The sequence below is a fragment of the Histomonas meleagridis genome (genome assembly GCF_020186115.1).
Source record: "Histomonas meleagridis strain 2922-C6/04-10x chromosome Unknown contig_53, whole genome shotgun sequence".
In the NCBI taxonomy this organism is placed as follows: domain Eukaryota; phylum Parabasalia; order Tritrichomonadida; family Dientamoebidae; genus Histomonas; species Histomonas meleagridis.
In genome coordinates, this window is record NW_027150896.1 from 43,226 (window position 1) to 68,111 (window position 24,886).

The 24,886-nt window shown below is 30.4% G+C and overlaps 8 protein-coding genes across 8 annotated transcripts; 3 read left to right on the forward strand and 5 right to left on the reverse strand.

Annotated features, from left to right (window-relative positions):
- Positions 1–3,946: 3,946 nt before the first annotated feature.
- GO595_007401 (Myb-like DNA-binding domain containing protein) lies at positions 3,947–4,495 on the forward strand (the record flags this gene model as incomplete). Its single annotated transcript, XM_067920862.1, has 1 exon — positions 3,947–4,495. The coding sequence occupies one exon, from the start codon at positions 3,947–3,949 to the stop codon at positions 4,493–4,495; it is 549 nt and encodes a 182-aa protein (XP_067772311.1).
- Positions 4,496–4,883: 388 nt separating this feature from the next.
- Positions 4,884–5,936, reverse strand: GO595_007402 (uncharacterized protein; the record flags this gene model as incomplete). Its single annotated transcript, XM_067920863.1, has 1 exon — positions 4,884–5,936. The coding sequence occupies one exon, from the start codon at positions 5,934–5,936 to the stop codon at positions 4,884–4,886; it is 1,053 nt and encodes a 350-aa protein (XP_067772312.1).
- A 967-nt stretch (positions 5,937–6,903) lies between these two features.
- On the reverse strand, positions 6,904–7,461 carry GO595_007403 (Ser/Thr protein phosphatase; the record flags this gene model as incomplete). The annotated part of the gene is made up of 1 exon (XM_067920864.1): positions 6,904–7,461. One exon carries the CDS (start codon positions 7,459–7,461, stop codon positions 6,904–6,906), a length of 558 nt encoding a protein of 185 aa, XP_067772313.1.
- A 1,677-nt stretch (positions 7,462–9,138) lies between these two features.
- Positions 9,139–9,831, reverse strand: GO595_007404 (Bromodomain containing protein; the record flags this gene model as incomplete). The annotated part of the gene is made up of 1 exon (XM_067920865.1): positions 9,139–9,831. One exon carries the CDS (start codon positions 9,829–9,831, stop codon positions 9,139–9,141), a length of 693 nt encoding a protein of 230 aa, XP_067772314.1.
- A 2,361-nt stretch (positions 9,832–12,192) lies between these two features.
- On the forward strand, positions 12,193–13,506 carry GO595_007405 (TKL family protein kinase; the record flags this gene model as incomplete). Its single annotated transcript, XM_067920866.1, has 1 exon — positions 12,193–13,506. The coding sequence occupies one exon, from the start codon at positions 12,193–12,195 to the stop codon at positions 13,504–13,506; it is 1,314 nt and encodes a 437-aa protein (XP_067772315.1).
- A 923-nt stretch (positions 13,507–14,429) lies between these two features.
- On the reverse strand, positions 14,430–15,269 carry GO595_007406 (uncharacterized protein; the record flags this gene model as incomplete). Its single annotated transcript, XM_067920867.1, has 1 exon — positions 14,430–15,269. The coding sequence occupies one exon, from the start codon at positions 15,267–15,269 to the stop codon at positions 14,430–14,432; it is 840 nt and encodes a 279-aa protein (XP_067772316.1).
- A 3,607-nt stretch (positions 15,270–18,876) lies between these two features.
- Positions 18,877–20,019, reverse strand: GO595_007407 (uncharacterized protein; the record flags this gene model as incomplete). The annotated part of the gene is made up of 1 exon (XM_067920868.1): positions 18,877–20,019. The coding sequence occupies one exon, from the start codon at positions 20,017–20,019 to the stop codon at positions 18,877–18,879; it is 1,143 nt and encodes a 380-aa protein (XP_067772317.1).
- A 2,208-nt stretch (positions 20,020–22,227) lies between these two features.
- Positions 22,228–24,756, forward strand: GO595_007408 (putative coronin; the record flags this gene model as incomplete). Its single annotated transcript, XM_067920869.1, has 1 exon — positions 22,228–24,756. The coding sequence occupies one exon, from the start codon at positions 22,228–22,230 to the stop codon at positions 24,754–24,756; it is 2,529 nt and encodes an 842-aa protein (XP_067772318.1).
- Positions 24,757–24,886: the final 130 nt, after the last annotated feature.

Genomic DNA, 24,886 nt, shown 5'->3' on the forward strand with positions numbered 1-24,886 from the left:
ACAACTAAATTGATATTATTAAATGCTGCGGATTCAAAATTTAATTGTGTATCTCCCAAAAAACTAACGCATTTAAGGGAATCACAAAAACCGAATGCGAATGTGCCAATGAAATTAATTGTTTTCGGTAATACAATTGATTCCAATACTTTGCAATTACAGAATACTTGTGATTCAATTCTTTGTACATTATCTCCCAGAGAAACAGATGCTAAATATGTACATTCAATAAATGCACACGTAGAAATAATTGTAACTTTATTTGGTATTTTGATTTTTAATAAAGATGGACAAAAACCCCATTCCAGTGTGTCTAAACCTTCACTTATTGTTGCTGTTGTTAAACTGCTTAAATTAAAGAAAGCAGCTTGATTAACATTAGTAACAGTATTCGGAATATTAACGACTTTAAGCTCACCACAAGAATTAGATGCATAGTATTCAATTGATTGTACACCTTCACTAATCTGAATTGTATTTAAATTATAACATTGGTAAAATGCATAATTACCAATTTTTGTAATAACGTTACTAATATACAAATATTCAAGCAAAACCCAGTTATGAAAAGCACTAACGAATATTTCATTGACTCCATTATTAATAAGATTATAGATAATAAGATATTTCGCATTAGTTTTATAATCTGTTAAATATTCCGTAATACTATTTAAGATTAAAGTCGAGTTTTGGGAAATGTAGGCTTGAGAAGAATAAATCAAGAGCAGTGCAAAGATAAACATGAATTCAACATCCATACAAAAAAAACGACCAAATTCAATTACATTTACGATAAATATGTACCCTTAAAATTGAGAATAAAATGAACGACAAAATCATTCAAAGTGGCTTTTTGTATCTAATAAACGGCCACAGTTCAAAAGATTTTCAATTCTATGTGCAGAAATGGTTCTAAAATTACTTTTTAAATATTTAACCCCTCACCAGAAATTTGAAAATGATCGATTTCAATTCAATCACGTGATTAGTTTTTGGCGTTTTGCTGACTAGAATAAAAAATAAATATACACAAGACGTATATAAACTTGAATTAATTCCTACACGAATACCTGAAGGATGCTTGAATTTCTTTTATAAATAAGTATCAATTTTAGGTTGTGCATCAACATTGATTGTAGAGAGATTATTTGGTAATCAATATCTTCTATCAATGAAAATAAGGTGAGTTTACCAATAATAATAACTATTGTTATTTGTTTGCTCATTTTTCTTTCGAAGCCGAAAATTTATGAATTCATTAAAAATTTTTAATTAGTATATATAATAATTTCATGAACTACAAAATATGGATAACATTATAAGAATGTACCTTGAAAAAAAGGTATTTCCATTAAATCAATTTTAAACACCACAATGATATTGTTTTTTGATTGAATAATTTTTATTCTTTCTATCTCGAATTTCAAACACCAAAACTTTATTCCTCAAATGGAACATATTTTAAAAGCATTGAAGCATGTGTAGCGACAATTGAATTTTCGCTTAATGTTATTTCTTCAATTTGATTATATAATGAAGGATCACAAAGTTTTTGTTGCACAAAGCATGAGCACGGAGAGTTTGGACATCTTCTTATTAGTGTTAGCAGAATTGATGTCGAAAGAATCGATGCATCATCACTTAAACCAATTAACTCAAAAATGGTTTCGACAATTTCTTCATTCATCATTTGCATTAAAATATTTTCAATTTGTTGATCCGCATAATCAAAAATAAGCTTTAAACATTCGAGTGATAAAACTTGTACATCAAATGAAGAATGAAGAAGTGTATATGAAAGTGATTTATATAGTTGTGGATTGAATAAAAAATCAGAATCAAGACGAAGTAAAATCGATTTAACAACTTTTAGTGAATTTTTTTGTATTTTTCGATCGTTTTTAGCTCGCATTAAACGTAAAATTTGATTTACGTTGAAAAATTGATATGAAACATTACATTTAGTAATACATAAGTTTATGACCTCAAGTGAAATATAAATGAATTTTGGTTTATTAAGTTGAAGTATGAGATAATTGACATCATGAAAAAGATTGATTTTGCGTAAAAAATTAGGAAATGAATTTAGAGGACAGAGATAGTTAGCAATGATTCTATATGCTGAATATATGTAAAACTCATTATTATGTTGTTTGGAGATTTCATAATATTGAATGACTTCATCAGCACCATATGGTGAAATAAGAGAAATTATTTTAGAAAATATGTTTACACTAATTAATGCATTTTTTGAATCTGTGAAAATTAAATTGAAAAATCCAGATAAAGGAAAACAAACTAAAAAAGCATTAATATTGTTTCTATCTAATATGCTTCGAAGAACTTTTAGTGAGTTATATGAAATTTCTTCTATATTTGAAATAATAAGATTTGAAAAAAGTTTAATAATATTTTCATTACTTGAAATTTGATCTAATTTATATTTAGGATAACTCTGCAGTGCTTTAAGAAAAAATAAACAAAATTCTGGATTTTCAATTTGATTAAAAAAATTTAAAGAATTTATGTCAAACTCATAGCTTGTAGTCTGACTTACTGCTTTAGTTTCTGTTGAATTTGATAAGCTCCAAATTATTTCATTTTTGTCTGATTCTTCATTGATCATCAAGAAAATTTTTTAATCCTAAAAATTAAAATTGATATCATCTGCACGAACCAAATGCACCAAGATTTATTTTTGATTTTGGTGAATTTAAATTTATTTTCAACTCGTTCATTTTCAAAAATCCACAAACAAATCAATTTCTAAAAACTGCACAATAATAAGAATAGCCTTGTGTTTTTATATTGCAGATAAAACATATTGTTAAAATTATTTAAAGATTTCCTAATTATTAATTCATTTTACTAAATTTTTATTAAAGCGATCATTAAACAACGTACAAGTGGAATTTAGAATGAAGTTGTTATTATTCAGAAATAATATTTGCTCTGTTTCAAACATCTTATGTTTAAACATATTGTTTGTCTCAATTCATTAAATACTTAAACTTGCAATGCACACTATGTGTCAATGCTTTTTGTTTTTTTCAGAAATCCTGAAATTCGTTAATAAAATTTTTTTTAGAGCTCAAAAAAGAATAATGACGTTTTTCTGTGGCAGACGCTAGTGCACTTATCGGCAACTTTGCATCATTTTATCGGTTGTTGGTATCAAAAAGTTTAAACTCCCTCAGCGGGTGCTTGAAATCATTCTTCAAACTAGAAACAAAAATAATATGTTACAAATTGATAATGTTAATAATTGTTATCGTTGATTTGTTGAACAAAACATAATTTTTTGATTGAAATAATATTGTGTTAAAAATTAATTTTTTTCTGAATTTATCAGTATAACAATTATCACACGTTATTATGCTTGTGATATATAAGATAGGTCTTGATGAAATTTGAATATTTTTCTGACTCAAACGAAATTGATGCCATAAATGATAATCATTTACTATTATGTTTGATGTAGCGTTATTAAGTGCATTTTGTTCAAAGCGTCTTTAGGGAAAATGATTCTTTTGATCAACTGTACACGCGGATATTTATAACGCGGAACTAAAATTTTGATACATACAAAAAGTTATATTGATATCTTTATTCTCACAAATAATTCAATACATAGATTTTTCAATGGAATATGTAAATTTCGAATTCATATTTATCTCGATAAATCCAATAGATCCTTATGTTAAATCATTATTGACAGTCGGACGATAAATTTTGTGTTATAATAGCAAAGTATCATATCCAAAAAATTCGATAGAACACCAGAACTTTAAAATGTGAAGTCACAATGTTTTACACCCAGACATTTTTGAGAGAGTAAATTGTTTACACTCACAAATAATTGACCATACAAAGTACGCTTTTTGAATTTGGGTCTTTAGGTTACAAAGCAAACTAAAAAAGAGCGCGAACATTATCTACGGAACAAATGGAGCTCACCCCTTTCGCGGAACAAGTTTTTCGCCTTTATCTTTCAGTAGAATTAGATGCCACAAGTAACCAATTGACTGAAGAACAAAAACAGAAGATTATTACAGAATCCTTATCATATCTTGCAGATAAAAATAATATAAGCGATGTTGAAAAATATATCAGTGATAGCATCAGTTATTTAAATCTTATAAACGAAATCAAACAAGTATTTAGTGAAACGCCTCCTAAGATCATTCCTATTGTGAATGATAATATAATGGAATCTAAATGTAAGAGAAGTCCGAAGTGGACAAAAAAGGAAGATTTAAGACTCCTTTGTGGGACAGCAAAATATGGAGCAAAGAATTGGAAAGCAATATCAGCTTTTGTCGGATATAACAGAACAAGCATACAATGCAATCAACGTTGGAATCGTTCTGTCAATCCAGAAATTCTCCATAGTAAATGGACACCACAAGAAGATAAAATATTACTTGAAACAGTCGATGTAAAAAAAAATAAACAAATGGAAGCAAGTTTCCAATCTTATACCAGGGCGGACTGATCTTCAGTGTAGATATAGATACACTCAACTCACACGAAATGATGCTCATCAACACATCGACCAAATGATGAGCGATTTTCCATTACCGGAACCAACAGTTAAACGCGATATTTATTTAGAGCCTTTATTACTAAGTGACAGTGAAATAGAAAAAAGTAACCAACATAAAAAATCCAAAAACAGTGTTGTGATTAAATCAAATCATAAAGTTGTTGTTGTACAACAAATCTAAACATAATTTTATTTATATATAAAAATACATTGATGTTATTAAACATGTAGATTTCGAAATACTTTTTTTTAATTATTAGTAAGGTTTTACATAGAATTTTTCATAAAAACGTTCATTTAAATGATCAGTAAGAATTGAAAATAAAAAGAAGTTTAATTATAAATCATCGAAGTCGATTTCGATATCACCGAATGAAGATTCTTCTTTTTTCGTTTTTGGAGTGCTCTTTGGCGTTGCTTGAGGTGACTTTGCGTCTTCTAAGTCTAAATCAATGAAGGAGCTATGCTCTTCTGCTTTTGGAGTGCTTTTATTATTATCAACTTTTTTAATTGGTTTTTCATCAAGATCATCAACATCTAAGTCAATGTCACCAAATGAATCTGGTTCATTTAGCTTTGGCTTAGCTTTGCTTTCAACAACTTTTTTGACGGGTTGCTCATCAAAATCATCATCAAAATCAATATCTTCAAATGAATTTGAGGGCTTTTCTTGTGGTGGTGGACTTGCCACAGGTTTCTTAGGCGATGGTTGTTTTTGCCCCTTTGGTTCTTCCAAATCGAAATCTTCATCAAATTCATCAAAGAGAGCAGATGTATTATCTTGTTCTTTAGATGGAGTCTTCTTTGGTGATTGTTCTTTTGGCTTACTTGCAGGTGATGGTTGAGCTTTTTCGTTTGAATCTTTTGGTGTATCAAAGGAACTTAATTCATCTGACTTTGACTTACCTTTTGGAGATTGTTTGTTTGAAGTGCTGCTACGACGTTTCTTCTTGATACTGCCTGTACGCTTTGATTTCTTAGGAGGTGATTTTGCATCATTTGCTGGTTTCTTCTTTGATGCTTTAGGACTTTCCTTCTTTTGTGATGCATCTTTTAGTCTGGCTTCAAGTTGTGTCCTGAATTGAGTTTCGTTCTTTTGTAAATATTGTTCTGAATTTTTAAGCCAGTCTTCGCATAATGCTGATAACAAATTTTCTTTCGCATCAATATTTAGCTCCTTTTTAATGTTGTTTGAGACAGGTTTTTGTGAAAGTTTTTTATTTGTCTCCAATTCAATGCAACGTATTGTATTTTTCATACCATGTCTTTGAAGGTATTCAAATACAAACTCTGCTGCAAGTTTGTGATCAATATCATCTTTGATACTTTTGATCATTTTCATTGAGTCAAAATTGGAATCTTGAAGAGTTTCAGAAATATCAGCTAACATAGTTGCATTGACTTGATTTAATATCCCGTTGTCTTGCAGGCATTGTACAACTTTGAGATCCAATGCTTTCTTCTCCTTTTTTTCTTTTTTGTTCATATTTTTAATGTACGTTTAGTAATAAAATTCGTTTAATTTTAGGTTGAAAAAAGTTTTAAAAAATTCTTTTTTCTTTTATAGATTACCTATAAATTAACTAGATTTTCTATTATAAGTCACTAAGCCCAGGGACTTTTCGCTCTTAAATCCAAATTAAGCCAGATCAAAATGATTCGATTAAAATTGAACGAATTTCTTCGGTGTTACAACAAATAAACGGTCTTCATCGCTATCGTTGCAAGACACTCTATATACATAGACACCCTTAATATCACTTTACTTAAGCTCAAAAATTTTTTTTGGACTAAGTTACAAGCCATCAAAAATTTCTCTTTTCTAAATAAGTCCTTGCCACAAATGCCTTAAAATTAATTAGGGTTTTAAACTCATTTCCCTCATTTTAATTATCATCAAAAATAAAATAAAAAATTTTCTTTCATTAAATCTAAAGAGAAATAGTTCGTTCATAAATGCATATAAATGGCTAAAGAATTTATCAGGCTTAATAATTAAAAAAAATGGTAATTAATATTGTTTATATTTTCCCTATGATTAATAGTTTCTAAAGCTAAACCATTTGTTCATATAAAAGTTGTAAACTGTGAACTTCACTTTAACAGCAGAGATGATAATAACCGTTATTATTCGAACTTTTGATTGAAATTAAATAGTTTACAATGCCGATTAAAGTCACATCGGTTGTCCCTAAAAAGTTCATAAGTGAAATGCCTTCTTTCCTCAACAACAAGAAGAATACAATTCCAAACGCAAAATAACACACACCTCAAAGAATACGAGAGAAACGTATGAACAAATTTATTTTTTATGTATTTATATTATATTAAATTACACTGCAAAGACTCTCTGGTCGTTAAAGAACAACAATAGGGGCATCTAAGCCAATGTCTGATAATATATCTATTAATTCGGCAGGTTTTTTCATAACACTGCCTGATAAAAGAAGCCACTCTGGCAATAAAGTGCGCTTCGTAATTAACATTTCCGCTACTTCTTTAGAGAATGTTATGATTGAGATATCAGTACCATTTACAATTGCAATTGCTGCTTCATTATTTTTACCCATGTAATCAAATGAACTAAAAATAGTAATACAATCATCGTTCATCCAATTGTATCCTTTTTCACAAAATTCATGGGCTCGAACAACACACTTAAGTTTGTTATCTTCTAAAAATTGTGAAACAGCATCTGCATTATATAAATAGCCAATTCCCCGATTTGATTTTTCAAAAACGATTGATGAGTTTGGATTGGGATCGCTCCAAAGCAAATCAGCAGCAATCGAACATGAAATATCTGGAATTGGTCTTTCTATTAATGTTTCGATCTCTGAGAGATCTTGAAGAGAGGGTGAAAGCCCTCCATGAACGCAATAAAATGCGTCGTTAACAATTGCCGCAATTGGCATATACTCAAAAGATTTACAAAACTTACTGTAAAAATGATGGTTGAGGTATGTCATGCATTCATCTTTGAATCCATATGTTCTTGTTGCCTGTTTGGATTCATGATTTCCTCTAAGAATATATATTTGATTTGGATATAAAAGTTTTAGTGAATACAATAATAAGAGAACTTCAATCGAATTTTGACCCCTATCAACATAATCACCTAGAAAAAGGTAAGATTGATAAGGTGGATATTTGAATTTTTGGAATATATGAATAAGACTATCTATATTTCCATGTATATCACCAACAATAACCAGGTGACTATGCAAATTCAAAAGAATTGATTCTGATTTGAAAACATTGGTTATTGACTTCAGAAGACGTTTGATTACCCGAGTTTTCAATGTGTCCACGCAGTGACTATCCCTCCGCATGCGGCTGATGATTATCTGAAAAATTATTTCATGAAGCTCATCATCTCGCATTGCGGACAAAGAAGTGACTTGACGAAATAAAATTTTATCAAAATTAAATAAAACTGCCATTTAACCCTCAATTAAAATCACACCAAAAAAATTCAATGGAGTGGCCCTCCTTTTGAATGGAAGAAGGTCAGTCCGTTTAAGTTTTTATTCGGACGATCGGAACCTCAGAAATGAGACAATCGAAAAACTAAAACCTGAAGTTTTTTCTGACCAAGTATTCCTTGTACTCTTTGTGTTTGCTTATCTTAAATCGCATTTTTTCTTTAATTTTTTTGATATATAGTTCGATAGGCAATGATTTTTAAATTATTTCCTTCTCTTTTTTGTCCTGAAAAGCGGTGATCTTCTTTCTTCATTCTAGTTTAGAACTATTTCAATGATTGATTTTTGGTTTATATTCTCTATTCAATGTGTTCTATCATGGTCGATTACGGCATGCCCTCGGTAACAGTCTTTTGGGGTTGGTGCTTGCTGGTCAACATAGGAATTGCCACTAGTCGAGTGAGCGATCGTTTTTTTGAAGGATAAACTATCCATCTTTTTGATAGACGCAAGTTTGACATGGATTTTCTATATAAAAACGATCAAAGACATTCCACTTTTTGAGATGATTCGGTTGTTTTATTTGGAGACGGTTTATTTGCCAAGACGATATTGGCACTTTTGACTCAAATCTGTGGTTTGGTTTAGCGGTTTTCGCGTCAAACAACCAATAAGTTAATCAAATATTTGATTGATGTTCTTAAATACTTACTTAAATTAATCTTCGTCATCATCACCTAGACATCCAAAAGTCCTTATAGATCCGTATCATTCTGATACTATCAGATTGCTCTTTTGTATATTAATATTTAAAAAAAATTGATATATTTTTATGATACATAATATTTGATATTAACTTATAATGTTTATTCTTGTGTTTATATTTATTTAGAATTTGATAAAACATATGCTGAGAAATTTGAATTTTTTTGTAAAGCGTCAGTTTTTCACTTCACTTGGACTGAGCCGCGGCTTACGGAGGTTTTGACGCTTATATCAAAAGTGATCTGAAATTTCCATCTCTTTGGCAATAACAAATTTTAATAATTGTTTTTTTGCGCCAAAGCCAACTGAATTTCACGATAATTCTAGGAAACAAACAAACAAAATGATGAGAATGCATTCATACAAAATAAATTTTCTTTATTGAAATATTATTAGAGCGCATTATGTTGGATACTCTTGGTTCATTTGATGGAGTCTCTTTTTGAAGAAATCGCGTAACATGTGAAGTGATCGTGGTGTTATATCTTCTACATTAATCCGTACTTCGTCTGTTTGCTTATCAAATTGTTTTTCTGATTGTAAGATCTTACATATTTGCAATAAGTCATCTTTGTTGTAAAACGCCCGACTTGCTTCGATAAAGCAATCAAGCTCGCGACTTGAAAAAGGTGCGTAATTATGGTAATCCGATGGTTTCCTGATTGGGAAAATTGTGCCTACGGATGAAGGTGGTGAGAGTAATAATCTATCAAGTTTTTCGCGTGATAAATAAAGATACTTCATCCATCCTGATATTTTTTTCATATCTAACCTTTGCTTAAGCTTTTTAAAGTGGTTAGACATATGATGTGCTATAATAGAAACATAAGAGTCTTTTCCGTTGTAAAGTTCGGCATTTTGCCAAACTGTATTAATATCTTTCTCCCATGACTTAACCTCTGTATATTCACCTCTTTCGAGTTTTTCATAAATGGTGCCTAAATCTTGGGGATTTTTGATTTTTTTATAATAATTCGTTTGATGATCAGTATTAACAGGCTCATTAAATAGATTGGCGCCAGGATATTCACGGAGTTCTTGTGTAATTTCTTTGCATATTTTAAGGAGATTTTCATCAAGGCGCGAGTTCGACATTTGATAAGGAAAAACGTTAAATAAATTTATTTTTTTTATAAGGTCATGATCTCTTAGTCCATGAAAGGGTTAGGTTGATATTCAAATACAACAAATAAAATATCTTTAGCATTAATATCAATTCCTTCTTGTTCAAGAAGTAATTTAACGATTTCTGTATGACCATTTTCGGATGCTCTAATAAGTGCTGTTTTAAATTATTTAAATATTTTCCAAATATTATTTTGAAATATAAAATTATTAAAATAAATTTTAAATAAAACAAATAAATATCTTTAGCATTAATATCAATTCCTTCTTGTTCAAGAAGTAGTTTAGCTATTTCTGTGTGATCATTTTCAGATGCTTTCATAAGTGCTGTTTCAAATAATTTAAATAATTTCCAAATTTTATTTTGAAATATTCCAAAATTATTAAAATAAATATTAAATAAAACAAATAAATATCTTTAGCATTAATATCAATTCCTTCTTGTTCAAGAAGTAATTTAACTATTTCTATATGACCTTTTACAGATGCTTTCATAAGTGCTGTTTGAAATAATTTAAATAATTTCCAAATATTATTTTGAAATAACAAATTATTAAAATAAATACCAAATAAAACAAATAAATATCTTTAGCATTAATGTCAATTCCTTCTTGTTTTAAAACATATTCAACAAGTTCAATATTTCCTGATGCTGGTAAAAACAACAATATATCATGCGGAATTGAATGATCTTTAAGAAAATCTTCAACTAAAAAAATATTTCCAATAATTGCTGCTTCATTAATAATATCATCATTGATGTTCATTCCTTCTTTAACTAAAAATGAAAATATTTCATAATTATAATAAAAAATACAAAGCTTTCCTAATTCTTCTAAATTATTAATTTCTTTTAATTTATTCTCATAAAAATATTTAAAGATATCATTTTGATGATATTCAATTGCTGTTTCATATGCTTTATCAAATGATGAATTATTTTGTTCACATAAATGAATAATTTCTTCATTTCCACATGCAATTGCATATTTTCCTGTATCTTCAACGTTTGCATTATTCATAAGTAAATATTTAAAACATTTAACTGATCCAAAGAATGCTGCATAATCAATAAGTCTAATATTATGTTGATTAATAAATGAACATCTTTCATAAAGTGATGGTTCAATCTTTTGATCAAAGTCAAAATTTGTTTGTGATGATATTTCTTGAAGTTTTTCTATTTCATCATTTCGAATGATTTTCGAAATTTCACTTGGATTATGTCCTTCTCTAATTAATTTCTTATGTAATTCCCAATCATTCTTTGAAAGTTCTTCATAATTATCAAAATAATATTCTAAATGGATTGATGGTTCTTCTTTAGACATATAATGTACAAAATATGGACTCCGGCTGTTTTTTACAATGTTTGGTTCAAGAAAATTTTGTTCAATCATAGCTTCAAGAAGATAATTTGATTCATATGTATGCTCATTATTAAGAAATCGACTAAATATATCAAATATATTGGATTTGATTTTATTACTCTCTTCAAATGTTCTTATTTCTTTTATAATATTCAAAAATAAATTTGCATTATTATTTTTAATTACAAAGGAATGATATATCATTTGAATAATCTTAAATCATAAGATAAAGGATGGATTTCATCATATTTGCTGATTATTAAACCTAAATATTTAGGGGAATTTTCTTCATTTAAACCAAAAATTGCGTGATTTATTGATAGAAGTGTTTCCCAGTCGCAATGTTCCTTTGGGTTCATATTTAATGAATTCATAAGAGACTGTTTTTCCATTATAAGCTGTTCCCTCTCAATCATCGGAGGACGTTTACTGCTTGTTCAACAAGAACGATACTGTATCGTTTTTTGTTTTCAATGGGCGGAATAACGGCTTCCAAATGGCCGAAGAGGTTGTACTTATAAAAAATGAAAATATAGAAGTTATAAAAATAAAAAATCAAGAAGCCCAACAAATAAAATGTGTTTTCAAAGTTTCTGATGATATAAACAAAATTAAGTCAAATATCAAAAAAATTAAAAAAATTTCTCATCCAGCACTTCTTCCCATTGAAAGCTATTCTGTTAAACCCGATGAAGGAGAAAAGGGTTTTTTTACATTATTTTATGACCTCCAACAAATCAATTTAACAAGTTTTTCAGAAGTTGAAGATCTTTCAACAGCCGATGCATCAAAAATTACTTTGGGCGTTGCATCACTATTTCAATGTCTTTTACATTCAGGCATCTCTAAATTCAGGTTTGATTTATCTTATCTTTTTTTAAATGAAAAAAATGAACCAATTACTATTTTAAGTGGCATTTCTCAATTTGGTTACCCTATATTTGAGTCCTTAATTAATTTGATGAAAACTTGCTATCCTGACCAAGAAGATTACATTGAAATTGAATTCCAAGATAAATTATCTGATATGAGTCCATTCGAAGCAATTGATTCAGCTCTTCAATCTCTTTATTTTTCAGACAGATTTGGCGCTAATTCTTCCGACTCATATAAACCTTCATTATTATCAAATACATTTTCTACACAACTTTTCCAAAAAATTTACAACGAAAATATCGCACTAAACGAAAAAGTCAATGATTTAACAGAAGAAATAACTGAATTAAAAGAACAGTTTGCCAGATATCAACAAGAAGATCATGACTTTAAAGTTCAAGCATATAAAATTCAAGAACTTGAGAAGCTTGTTTTTGATGCTGTTAATGTTCTTAATACATACTCGTTCATGAAGAACGAGCTTCATATTCCTCTAAGTATGACTGATGGAGGAATTTTTTCATATTTAATAAATTCACAAGAGACCGTTTTTTCGCGATCGGTTATTCCCTCTCAATCGTCGGGGGACGTTTACTGCGTGATCAACAAGAACGACCCAGGAAACTTTTCTACTGGTTCGTCAACTAAAGAATACATAAAGTTTCTATTTCCATATCCTATCCGCATTACTGGATTCAGTATACAGTCGTCATATCGTTCATTTCTTCGTACATGGAAAGTAAAAACTTATGACGAAGATGGTGATCCCACCACTATATTTCGAACAAAGAATGATCAATCACTTAACGGTGAAGATAAGAAACTTGACATTACCCTTGATAAGGTTATTACTACAAATAAAGTCAAGATAATCAAAAAAGGTTATAATTGGTCCAAAACTAAGTTTGTTCGTATTAAGAACTTTGAACTGTTTTCGGACCAACCAGAGTTTATTGGAGGCGTTTTCGCAAATATGATTAAAAGAGCAAATGGCGATCCACATCGAGCTGACGTTTACATTACTTCATCCAATTTTGATTTCCGTCGCTTCCATAAGTTATCTCCCTCACATTCTCTTTGTACATTGAACGATGCTGACTCATCGTGGTTCCAATGCGAACTCACAAAAGGAAAAGCTGTTGTCCAAGGCTACAGGTTACAATTTCTCAGCAGCTTTCCGATAACGAAATATTCTATCCAAGGATCAAACGATTTGGAGAATTGGACCGTTTTAGATCGAGTAAGTACAACAAAAGGCGAAACAGCTTTGTTGGTTGTGAGAGAATGTCATTCGATGCAACCATTTAAGTACATAAGGTTCTTTAATGAAATGGTGTTAGAAGAAAAGAAGTTGCGATTTAGGCATTTCGATATTTTTGGAGTATATCTTCCTGAGTAAACTATGAAATGTGAATCCTTTTATTTTGATAATATATGACCAAAAATATATCCAATTTTAAATAATGTACAAAAGAAATCAACATATGTTTTAGTATTTTATATATACCAAAAATTCGTCGGTAAACGATGGACAATTTAAATGATCAGGAAACTGTTTTCCACAGAAAAAACTATCGTCATTTTGAAATTCCAACAGCAGAGAGAGTTGAGAGAACTGTGTCAAAACATAAAACGAGAAAGATTATTTTTTTTCCATAATTCAACGGTCTTTGCCCATTTTTTCTTACAAGTTTATGAGTATTGATTTAAAGAATGAATATTAATTACTAATGTTTTTTCCCTAATAAACCTTTTCTGATTAGTTTGCTATAATATTTGATATATATTTAAGGTGTTCCAAAATGTGGCATCTCAATGTGTCTATAGACTGCAGTGAAAAACCTCTCGACCGACACATTAATATAACCCACTTCTACACTATAGTATTATTCATAGAGAATATACTTCGTAATATCTATTTAATAAATTTTTTTTCGGTTTAATTTTGTAATTTTCGCAATATTCATATTTTTCACTCACTAAGGAGAACGTTAACTCGATAGAACTTTTTTTTGATTTTCTTTACATATTTTAATCAATTCATATATTTGGGACCGAACATATTTTAAAATTTCTATTTGCTAACAAACAATATAAAAATTTATCTAAAATTATGTTGTCTATCTACAGGTTTCTCAAGGCATTCTACACAAGATTTTGTCATACGGCGAATATTTCATATATATTCTGAACCTGCCAAATCCGGGTAAAGCGCTTTACTATAAATTATAAAAATTGCACAATTCGATTTGGTGTCTTTGATATTTCAATGAAAATGTTATAGATGACATCAAACAGAAATTATTTATTACATATCTAAAGTCAGTTCATATTTCTGCTGCTCCTTATGGCTGCAGCTCTTCCATTTTGATGCAGCGCATTTCTTGTGACTGACGCGTTTCTATTTAGCTGTGCTCTTGCCGCTGTAAACTTAGCCACAGTTCTCTTCTTTTGTTCGACAATATTTCGTTTTACGTTTTCGTTATTACATTTTTTTCCTTTTTCGAGTATTGATGCTGTCGAAGTCACTGATTTTCTTCTTGCGCTTTTCGGCTTTATAGCTTCAACACTTACAATGTTAGTTTCTTTTAGAGGGGACATTGGAACGCAATTATTTTTCTCTTCGATTTGTTCTGGAATTGATATTTCAATTGAAACATTTGATTTCGGTGTTGAAACTTCCGACTTTTTCTCTTTCATTAGTTCGGGTTTTCTCGTTTTTGGCTTTAGATTTGTTTCTTTGTTTAATGGCTTTACATTATGTCGTTGGTTTAAGTTGATATTTGTCCTTAAAGATGTTTTTGGATTTGTTTTTGTTTGCTGCTTTGGAATTTCTTTTTGTGTGAAATTTGATCGTACTGAAGATGCATTTGATGTGATTGATGCTCTAATTGGATTTTGTTTCCGTTTCGGATTTAAATTGGTTTTAGGAATTGGCTTTTCTGCTTCTTTTATGCTTTGTTGCGGAATTTGCTTTCGTTTTCTTATTTGCGTAGTCGACGTTTTTATTGCTGTCTTTGGTTTACGTGAATCATTCGGCTTTTCTTTTGTTATTGTTTGTTCTTTGGAATTGGCTTTGGATTCTTTGGCGCTTTTGGCTGCGCTCGAATGCTTTTTGGCGTTTGTTTCTTCTTCGTTAAATTCGGGAATGCTGAAGTCCATTTTGATGCTTCTGACTTTGATTTCAGATGTGTTTAAACATTTTTTGTTGTTTATAACTTTATTTGCAATTTCGTTTTTATTTTCTTTTGTATTTATTACTTTTTTGTTATTTACCTCAGTCGCAAATAGAGATTTGGCTTGGCGCTCTTTGATGGCTTCGGCTGCGTCCAAATTTTCGTTTTCGTTTTCATTATCGAATTTAATTTCAAATTTATCCAAAACTTTTTTACTATTGTTATAATTCTCTGTTTTGTTTTTGGATGTATTTAAAAGTTTACTGTCATTTGCTTCATTTGCATTTAAATTTTCATTTTCGTTTTCATTATCGAATTTAATTTCAAATTTATCCAAAACTTTACTGTTGTTATAACTTTCTTTTTTGCTTTTGGATGTGTTTAAAAGTTTACTGTCATTTGTTTCATTTGCATTTAAATTTTCATTATCGAATTTAATTTCAAATTTATCCAAAACTTTTTTACTATTGTTATAATTCTCTGTTTTGTTTTTGGATGTACCCAAAAGTTTACTATCATTTGTTTCATTTAAATTTTCATTTTCGTTATCGAATTTAATTTCAAATTTATCCAAAACTTTACTGTTGTTATAACTTTCTTTTTTGTTTTTGGATGTATTTAAAAGTTTACTGTCATTTGTTTCATTTGCATTTAAATTTTCATTTTCGTTATCGAATTTAATTTCAAATTTATCCAAAACTTTTTTGCTATTATACTTTTCGTTTTCTGATATATTTAAATCTGTTTTAACATTGTTTTCTCTATTTGATAATATTCCTGAAATTTGACTCAAATCTTTTTTCGTTTTATCTAAAGTAACTTCATCGATATAATTAACGACGTCCAATGTATTAAAGTCAGGCAATTGACTTGTGTTACATTGACTAATATCATTTTCCACTTTTTTATTATATAACAAACCGATATCAGTTTCATTAAATGCGCTTTTTATAATTTTAATTTTTTGTGAATCATTTAAACAATTTTTGGATAATTTTTCGGTCCATTTTTGATTTAATTTGATTGAATAAACCGAAGAAGAAATTGTTTTATTTTGGACACCACAATATAAAACTATTTCATAGTTATCATTAATTCCGAATGCGAAATCTTTTATATTATTAGGAACATTACCAATATCAATGATTGGTTTAATTTTAAGAGTTTTAACATTAAATGAAAACGATTCGCAATTCTTAGTATTAGAAAGACCACCAATAACAATCATTTCATCACCAATCATAAAACATTTATGTGATGTTCGATATTGGATATCACAAACTTTTATCCATTCATAATGAATTAAATCAAATCTCCAAACATCATTAAATATTTTTATGCCATTTTTCCCTCCATAAATAATCATTTGATCATTATAAACAATTGCTGAATGATTACATCTTGGATCAGGTTCAATATTAAATTTACATAAAGTTTTCGAATTATTTCTTTCTAAATCAATGATAACTATTTCATTTGTTAATTGTTTCGATGTAATTTTACCTCCGAAAATAAATATTTTCTTGTTATATATAACTGATGTATGTCCATGAAGTTGAATTTTTGTTAAGTTTTCCATATAACTAAATTTTTGATTTATTAAATCATATTTTATGATATATGAATCATCAGTTTTAATTGAGCCACCAATGATATAAGCAAATGATTCATAACAATTAATAGTATGTTTTTTCCGTGATAACATTTGTTTACATTGAATATTATTAATTTTACCATTTGTTAATGTATAAATTTCCATTTGTTTCTTTTGGAGATTTGGACAAAAGAAATAAAACAAATCATTAAATGGTATACAATAATGATTACATATTGGATTTAATTCATTTGATATCGGAAGTTTTATCCATAGTAATAATTTTTTGTCTGAATTCTTTTGTAAAAATATATTCATTCTTAAATATAATTTATCAATAAATTCATTAAATTGATTTTTGGTTTCAAATTTTATATTTAATAAATTCATCTTTGATTCAGTCGAATTATTAATTATTATGTTTTGATGATTAATTATATTAAAATCAAATGTTATAAGTTTTGTGTGATACATTAATTTATAGGAATTTTTGGTTATAAATATAATGTCATTACAAACAAATATAATATATTCATTTAATTTCCCATTAATTTTAACTTTATAATTCCCTAATATTTGTCGTGATGGTGTAACAAACACAAAATTGTTTTTATTCTTTTCTTGAAGTTTCATAAGTATTGATTTAGATTGTAAAATTTCTGTTTTTTTATCATATTCTTGTGTAATATTTTTTAATATTTTACTTGCTTCATCAATAAAGATATAATCAGGATGAAATTCATTTGTAAATTTTTTAAGTTCATTCATTAATAAACTATAACGGGGCATTCGTTGGACTGGCGTGATTAAATAACTTCCAAAATCTCGATTTCCACATTGTTTCGATATTGAAAGCTCAGCTTCTTTAAATAATTTTGTTGCACCAAGCCTTTTTATCGTTTCACTAATTTGAGGGTAATTTGACACATATTGAATTGAGGCTTTGAAAAATTGAGAGAACTCCACAAATAAACGTGCGATTAACGTCGCGTAGTCGTTGTAATGATTGATAAGAGAAACATAAAAACTTTGATGATATGCTAAAATAGAAGGAAAGTTCTTAAATATTAAATCTTCATCATCTTTTGTGAGGATGTTAAGCGCTTTTAATTTGGGATGCCATAAATCAACTATTGTTTTTATGGAATCAATAAACGTTTTCTCGGTTGTAATGATTTCTTTGACAACATTATCACGCTGTCTCATGATTTCACATATCGATTTATCAAGATCGCACAAAACAAATAAATCTGAATTAGATGATGCTTCATAGATACTGCGAATTGAACTCGATGGATCAACTTTTTGTTCGCGAATAAATATTTCTTTGGGTTGTATTCCTTTACAGAGATTTTTATTCATAATCTCAAAAAGAATAGAAAGATTTTGCCCAAGAACAGATTTTGGAATTGGAAAACCAATTTTTGGGAAATGCATTTTTGAGTTATGTGAGACGTTAAAGAATAATATTATTGAACTTGAAGGTATTGATTTGTATATTTGAAAAGAGTATGAAGGTGTAAAATAAGGACCAGGTCTGCTTTCGAAAAGAAGCCCAGGATATTTAGGAAATGGTACTTCTTCGTTAAATAAAGGTATGGCAAAATTCGGGCATTTGATCCATACTACATTTTTTTCTTTTAAAAATTTTTCAACAATTTCAGCCACAGTAAGTTTGCGTTCATCCGGGTTGATTTTATAAATATTTTTTGGAGGATTACCAATGGAAAAATAAAAACATTTCATTTGCGTTTCCAGTACGTTTATTTATTATCCTAACGACAACAGACACTTTTCAGATAAACATTGCTCATGCATTCAAGAAAAATAAACAAAACAACTATAATTTATTTTTCTTGTTCATAAAAACCATTTTTAAATACACATTGTAAATTATTTCTTTCATCTTATAGTTTTGCAAAATATTTGACTATTTTAGTGAGGAAATTCACCCACATCAAGCTGGGCAACAAAGGTGAAGTTCACTTGTTTTTGACTTTCATCCACAAGCAAATTGTAGCTTGAACACTCCGAAATCTTTTCCCGTTGTCATCCAAACTTGCGCTGTTCCGCAGTCACCCCATTGGTTTGTTGATTGTTCCGACTCTTCCATTTCTAGCAGAAGTTCTGTGTCTGGAGGCTGGTCGTCACCTTGATCGAATATTGGATATCCGCCTAAGTACGTTCCTCTGTGCCATAATTCATCATCGTGGCTCTCTAATATTATGTCTGCAATATTTAGTTCACAACTTGGCATTTCAGGATCCAATTTCTTCAAAACGTCTGATGATGTTGGATACATAAAAGATTCCTCCCATCCAGTGATAACTCTATTCTCATTAAAAATATTATCACTGTCAATTTCATCATATATAAGATGATCAATTTCGTCCTTATTATATAAAACAACATCAAAATCGCAACACTCTTCACATCCATAACCAACAAGAACAGATGTTAAGGAGTCAGATGGAAAGAGTCGTTGAATCTCAGCAGGAAGTGATTCAACATAAAACGAAAATATCGTAGACTTAGGGCTTTGGCAATATTGACATTTGTTCGGACCATTTTTGGGAAGATAAGGAGCTCGACCGCCAAACTTGGATACCCGTGGATCAGTGGAATCTAAATCTTCAACAACGGGTATGAAACATGCTTTTTTATATGATTTGATTTTTGATTTGATATCTTCGAACTTTTGTTTAATTTGCTTGTAAACATCAGGAGCGGCGGAATAGAAAAAAGGGTCACTGCTTAAGCCATGTAAAAAATAGATTTCTGACGTGGTTAAGGTTTTGCCTGATAACGATTTGACAAAATCTTTCTCTTTTTTAAGGGTAAAAAGAACCCGGTTGAGTGTTGATAGATAATAAAAAGGCATATGTTGCTCCCAATTTAAACAAAATGAATAAAAAATGTCAAGCATTTCTTTTGAAGTGCATGTTGCTTTTACTACTTCTGTAAAGTTATCATTTCCCATAGGATTAGAATTCGTTTTGGCAAGCTCGGTGAAAATAGTATACAAATTTGATGACGTTGCATATTTAACTATAACACCTAGATACCTACTTAGTCCTTCGCTATCATATGGAATTGGTGGATTTTTTAATACTTGACTTAGCTCTGGTGGAAGTTCTCCCATAAGAAAAATTTTGGGGTGTTCCAAATTTGCATGTTTTGAATATGTCGTAAAGTATTGAAGTTTTAATTCAAATTTTCATATTCATTGAATCAGAACAAAAATTGTTTTTTAAGTATGTTGCCAAAATGCATGAGCAATCGTTGTTCAGCCTTTAGTTCCCTTCATAACAATCAGAATTGCTAGGATAATCTTCCTTCTTATCCAGTGGTCAATGATCGTTGAATGGTGGTGCGAGTCGACGATAGGGATACAATAGGACTTTTTGAACATGTTCACCAACAATTATTGTTTTAAGTTTTACTTTTTTTCAATTTATATTTTTCTTCGGACATGCTTGCTTATTATGCCCCATTTCACCACATATTTAGCCGTAATGTCCCTTTCTATTGGAACCATTATTGCTCATGACATTGCTTAGGTGTGTGTGTTAGGTACAATTACATCTAGTAATTCTGATACTCGTGAAAGTATGAACAAATAAACTTGACGAGTTATGGATTGGAACTTTAATGCAAAATGCTTCAAAATAGCATTTTTTTTTCCAAAAGTTTTACCTAAAATTTGGATTGTTATTCTTTATCATAAGCCAAAAAAAATTAAATACAAAAACGTGATTGTTTACGAAACATCCAAACATTTATATATAAACAAAATAAAATATAATGATTACAAATGATTTTGTTGGTTTGGTGTATGTGGCTTTTGTAGCTCGGTTGAATTTGACCAAATTTTATTATAAAATGTCGAAATTTCATTTGCAATTATATCACTATTAATACATAAATGTAATCCTGCGTAATTAGCAAATATTTGATCATTTAATGTATGGGAAAAGAAAATTATTCTTTTTCCAATTATCATGAAATTTGTCCCAGCCAAATTTGAATCATACAATCTGATAGTTGAATGTGAAAATGCATTAAAAGCTCTTAGCCATTTTTGGTTTGTTGCATTCATCTTTGTCGGAACTAAGAAATTAATATAAACAGGACTTCCAAAATTTTGTGTGATGAGTGTGCGTGATAAAGCTGTGAAAAGCGAAAAGTCCGATACGGACGGTTGTGGAATGGTGTCTGAGAAAATGGAGATGTTGAGTTCAACGTTTAGTTGAAATATTTTTTGGATATAATTATATATTGAGATAGACAAAGGGGGCCCTTCAAAGTTGGAGTTGACGAGAAAGTAAAGAGTTTCATTTGGATCATTTCCAATTATTAAAGGATTAATAGCAGAGGTTTTGGCATGAGACGAAATGGGTGCAACGGAATATGTTATGTTATGCTTTTTCCTCCATTGGAAATTAAAAAAGTTGGAAAGATCATCAGAAACTGTTTCACAGTCAAAAAACGAAAAACAACATTGTTGTGAATCACTTTCAGAAAGCAATGAGTTGAGATAGAATGATTGTGAATCAGCAACTACAAATGATGTATAAATCGAATCTGTTATCGTATAATTTGTTATTCCATTGTTTTTAAGTAATGTTTCTGTTTTTTCATCCTTCCCTATAAGAAGTGAGATTTTTGCATTATTATTTTTTGCAATTTTAAGTGAATTAATAAAATATTTTTCGATAATGGAAGCAGAAGGATTTGGGGTGCTGATTAAAACCCTCTGTTTGCTTGATTCAATGTAGGTAGTGATGATTTTATATATTTTATCACTTGCTTGATAAAAATATAAATTAGGTCTTTGATTACATTTGCCAGGCATTTCTTGTTGGAGATCGCCATAAGATAGTAGCATGCATACAACAAGAATAATTGTTGAAATTGTTATTCCAAGTAAGTTACAGTCGAAATATGCTTTGAACCTCATTTTTCTTCATGATTTGAATACTTTATGCTGATAAACTGGAATCAAATTCCTTATTAATTCCTTTATTGTAACTTAAATATTTCATTTAAACAGCAATCCTTTGAAGACATACAATATGCTAAATTGTTAGAATGAGAGAAATAGACTTTAAAAAGATATATTACCAACATATTAAATTAATATAAAAGTGAACCAATTTAAAACAAATTAATCGAACAACAAAATATACGATACCAAAATCTTAGAAGACATATATAATTTATGATACAATGAAAGTAGAAAAAAAAATAGTAAACACAATAGCTTAACGTACAACTTTGATTTGTTTGAAATGTCCCTTTTTACCCTTCATTAGGGTAAATTTGAATCGGATATTTCTACACATTATAAATGTACGCAAACCTAAAAGGTTCCGTTGTACCATCCCGTCAAATTAACGAAGTTGATATTCTTAAAGACAATTTTCTGTTTACTATCAATAAAACATTTTGTGCATTTCCAGGTTCAGAAATCAGAAATCAAGGTCAACCAGTGATAGTTGTACGTAACGACAATCCAACCAAATTCGGTCTTAAACAACCACGTGTTAAACCACCTGGCCAAAAAGTCACAGCTGTTGCTTTAAGTCCATTTGAACCAACAACACTTTTTGTTGGTACATCAGCTGGTATTCTTTCATTTTGGAATATTCCAGAGAAGGGTCTTAAAGGTGATGCCACCAAACCATTCTCACAATTCGACACAAAAGAAGAAGTCAAATGTGCATCATTCCATCCATTTGCAAAGAATCTTATTGCTGTTGGTTTAAGGAGTGGTCACATTCAACTCTTTGACAAATCTCTTTCCAAGCCATTAGCTGATCTTGTTCATTCACGTCCATTAAATTCCATTGCATGGTCAGATGATGGCACACTTATTTTTGCTCTTTATATCGACATGACCATCAAAGTGTGGGATGTTCGAGGCAACAAAGAGTTACATGAAATTAAAGCATCACCAACACGTGGAGTTGGATTCCTTCATTCACTTTCAGGTCGTCGTGTTCTTCTATCATATTCCGCAAGTGGTAAACAAGAACTTCGTATCTACGACGAGAGTCTTGCCGAAAAAGCCAAGCGCCAAGTTGCTGTTGGAGGAACTTCACTCAATGTCACATCACATTTCAGCGGCGTTATTGTTGCCTGTGCATGTCGAGAGAGCAAAGTCTATTTACTTGATGGAAACACATTAAATGACTTATGTGTCTATACACATGAAGTTGCAATTTATAATGCATTACCATTATATGAGAAACCAAATCCAGATGGCACAACAGTAATGACATTATCATTATTCCTTACCAACAATACAATTGCACGAGTCCAATTTGATGTAGCAAATGGACCAGCACGATTCCCACCATTCCCAGTTATGGAATCAGACCTTACACCTGAATCTTGGTTACAAGGTACAAATGGAACCTTAAAACATGAAGAACTTATACCAACTCCCAAAGAAGAAGCCAAACCAGTCGAAGAAGAGAAGTCAGTTGACTTAGGTCCACAAACATATTACAAATATTTACGTGGCGTTGCAGAACCACCAAGTACATATTACATCTCATTACCAGTTAAACAAGCACCGAATCCCGAATTTAATGAAATCATTACAAACGGAACACAGTTTGCATTTGTTGGCGATGGTTCAACACCACCAATTCATATCTTACCATTATACAAACCACAACGTTTCCCATCTAATTGTAAGTCGACAATCATTGATCCACATAGTTCTGGTGTTAGCACAATGACATTTAGTCCACATAAGCCACAACTATTAATGAGTGGTGGCGAAGATAACAAAGTTAAACTATGGAACATACCAAAGAGCGAAGAATTCTTAACGCCAATCACAGAGCCAATCACATCCTTCAATCATAATCGCAAGATATCGATTGCCAAATTCAGTGAATGCACAAACAACTTAATAATGACCGCAACACCACAAACGGAAATATATTTATGGGATATAAACACTGAAAAACGAATTCGTGACTTCAATAAGTTATGTCCAACAGGACTTCAAGATGCAGTAATGAATGACTTCTCATCAATGATATATTCCATATACAGAGATGGTAAATTAATATGGTTCGATCCACGTGATGAATCACCGAAAGTCTTCGAGACATTAGCGAATCCAAACGGCGGCCGACATCGCCGTCTTTTATACATTCCGGACTTCGAATACTTAGCGACGTTTGGAAGTAGTCGACGAGGCGAACGCCAAATCTTAATATGGGACGTGAAGAACATGGAGAAGCCATTGAAGAGCATTGAGTTGGACACTTCGTCCGGCCATATGTTACCTATGTACGAAGAAGGCTCCGGTCTGATATACTTAGGCGGGAAAGGCGATGGACACATTCGTTATGTCGAGTTGTGTCACGACGACAGAGTCATCGCGTCATCCGGCGTATACGAAACATCTGCGCCAGAACGAGGGCTCTGTTTGCTGCCAAGGAAACAATGCGACGTCATGAAATGCGAAGTCAGCCGTATGATGAAATTGTCGACAGAGTCAATGCACATCGTAAAGTGGCACGTGCTCAGATCGCACAACGAATACTTCCAGGATATGATATACCCGCCGATTAGAGACACGTCGAAGCCATTGATGGAAATAAGCGACTGGTTGAAGAAACAAAACGAAAAGTATCCAATGATCGACTTCCAGCCGCCAAACACAAGAAAGTACTCCGAAGTGTTGCCGATGTTCAGGAGGCAGCAGCAGGAGAAGTTGGCAGCAGCAAAGAACGTACAAAGAGAAGAGGAAATAGTCAATAAGCCGTTGAGCATAGACGACATTGTGGCAATGGCACCAAAGATATCAACGAGCGACGAACCAGATGAAGTGTCTGACGATAGCGAAAGTTGGTGAAGTAAAAAAGTAATTATAAATTGAATTGGAATTTGGTGGTGAGTGAAATATAAAGTGATTACATTGTATTAATAAATTGAATTGGAATTTGGTGGTGAGTGAAATATAAAGTGATTACATTGTATTAATA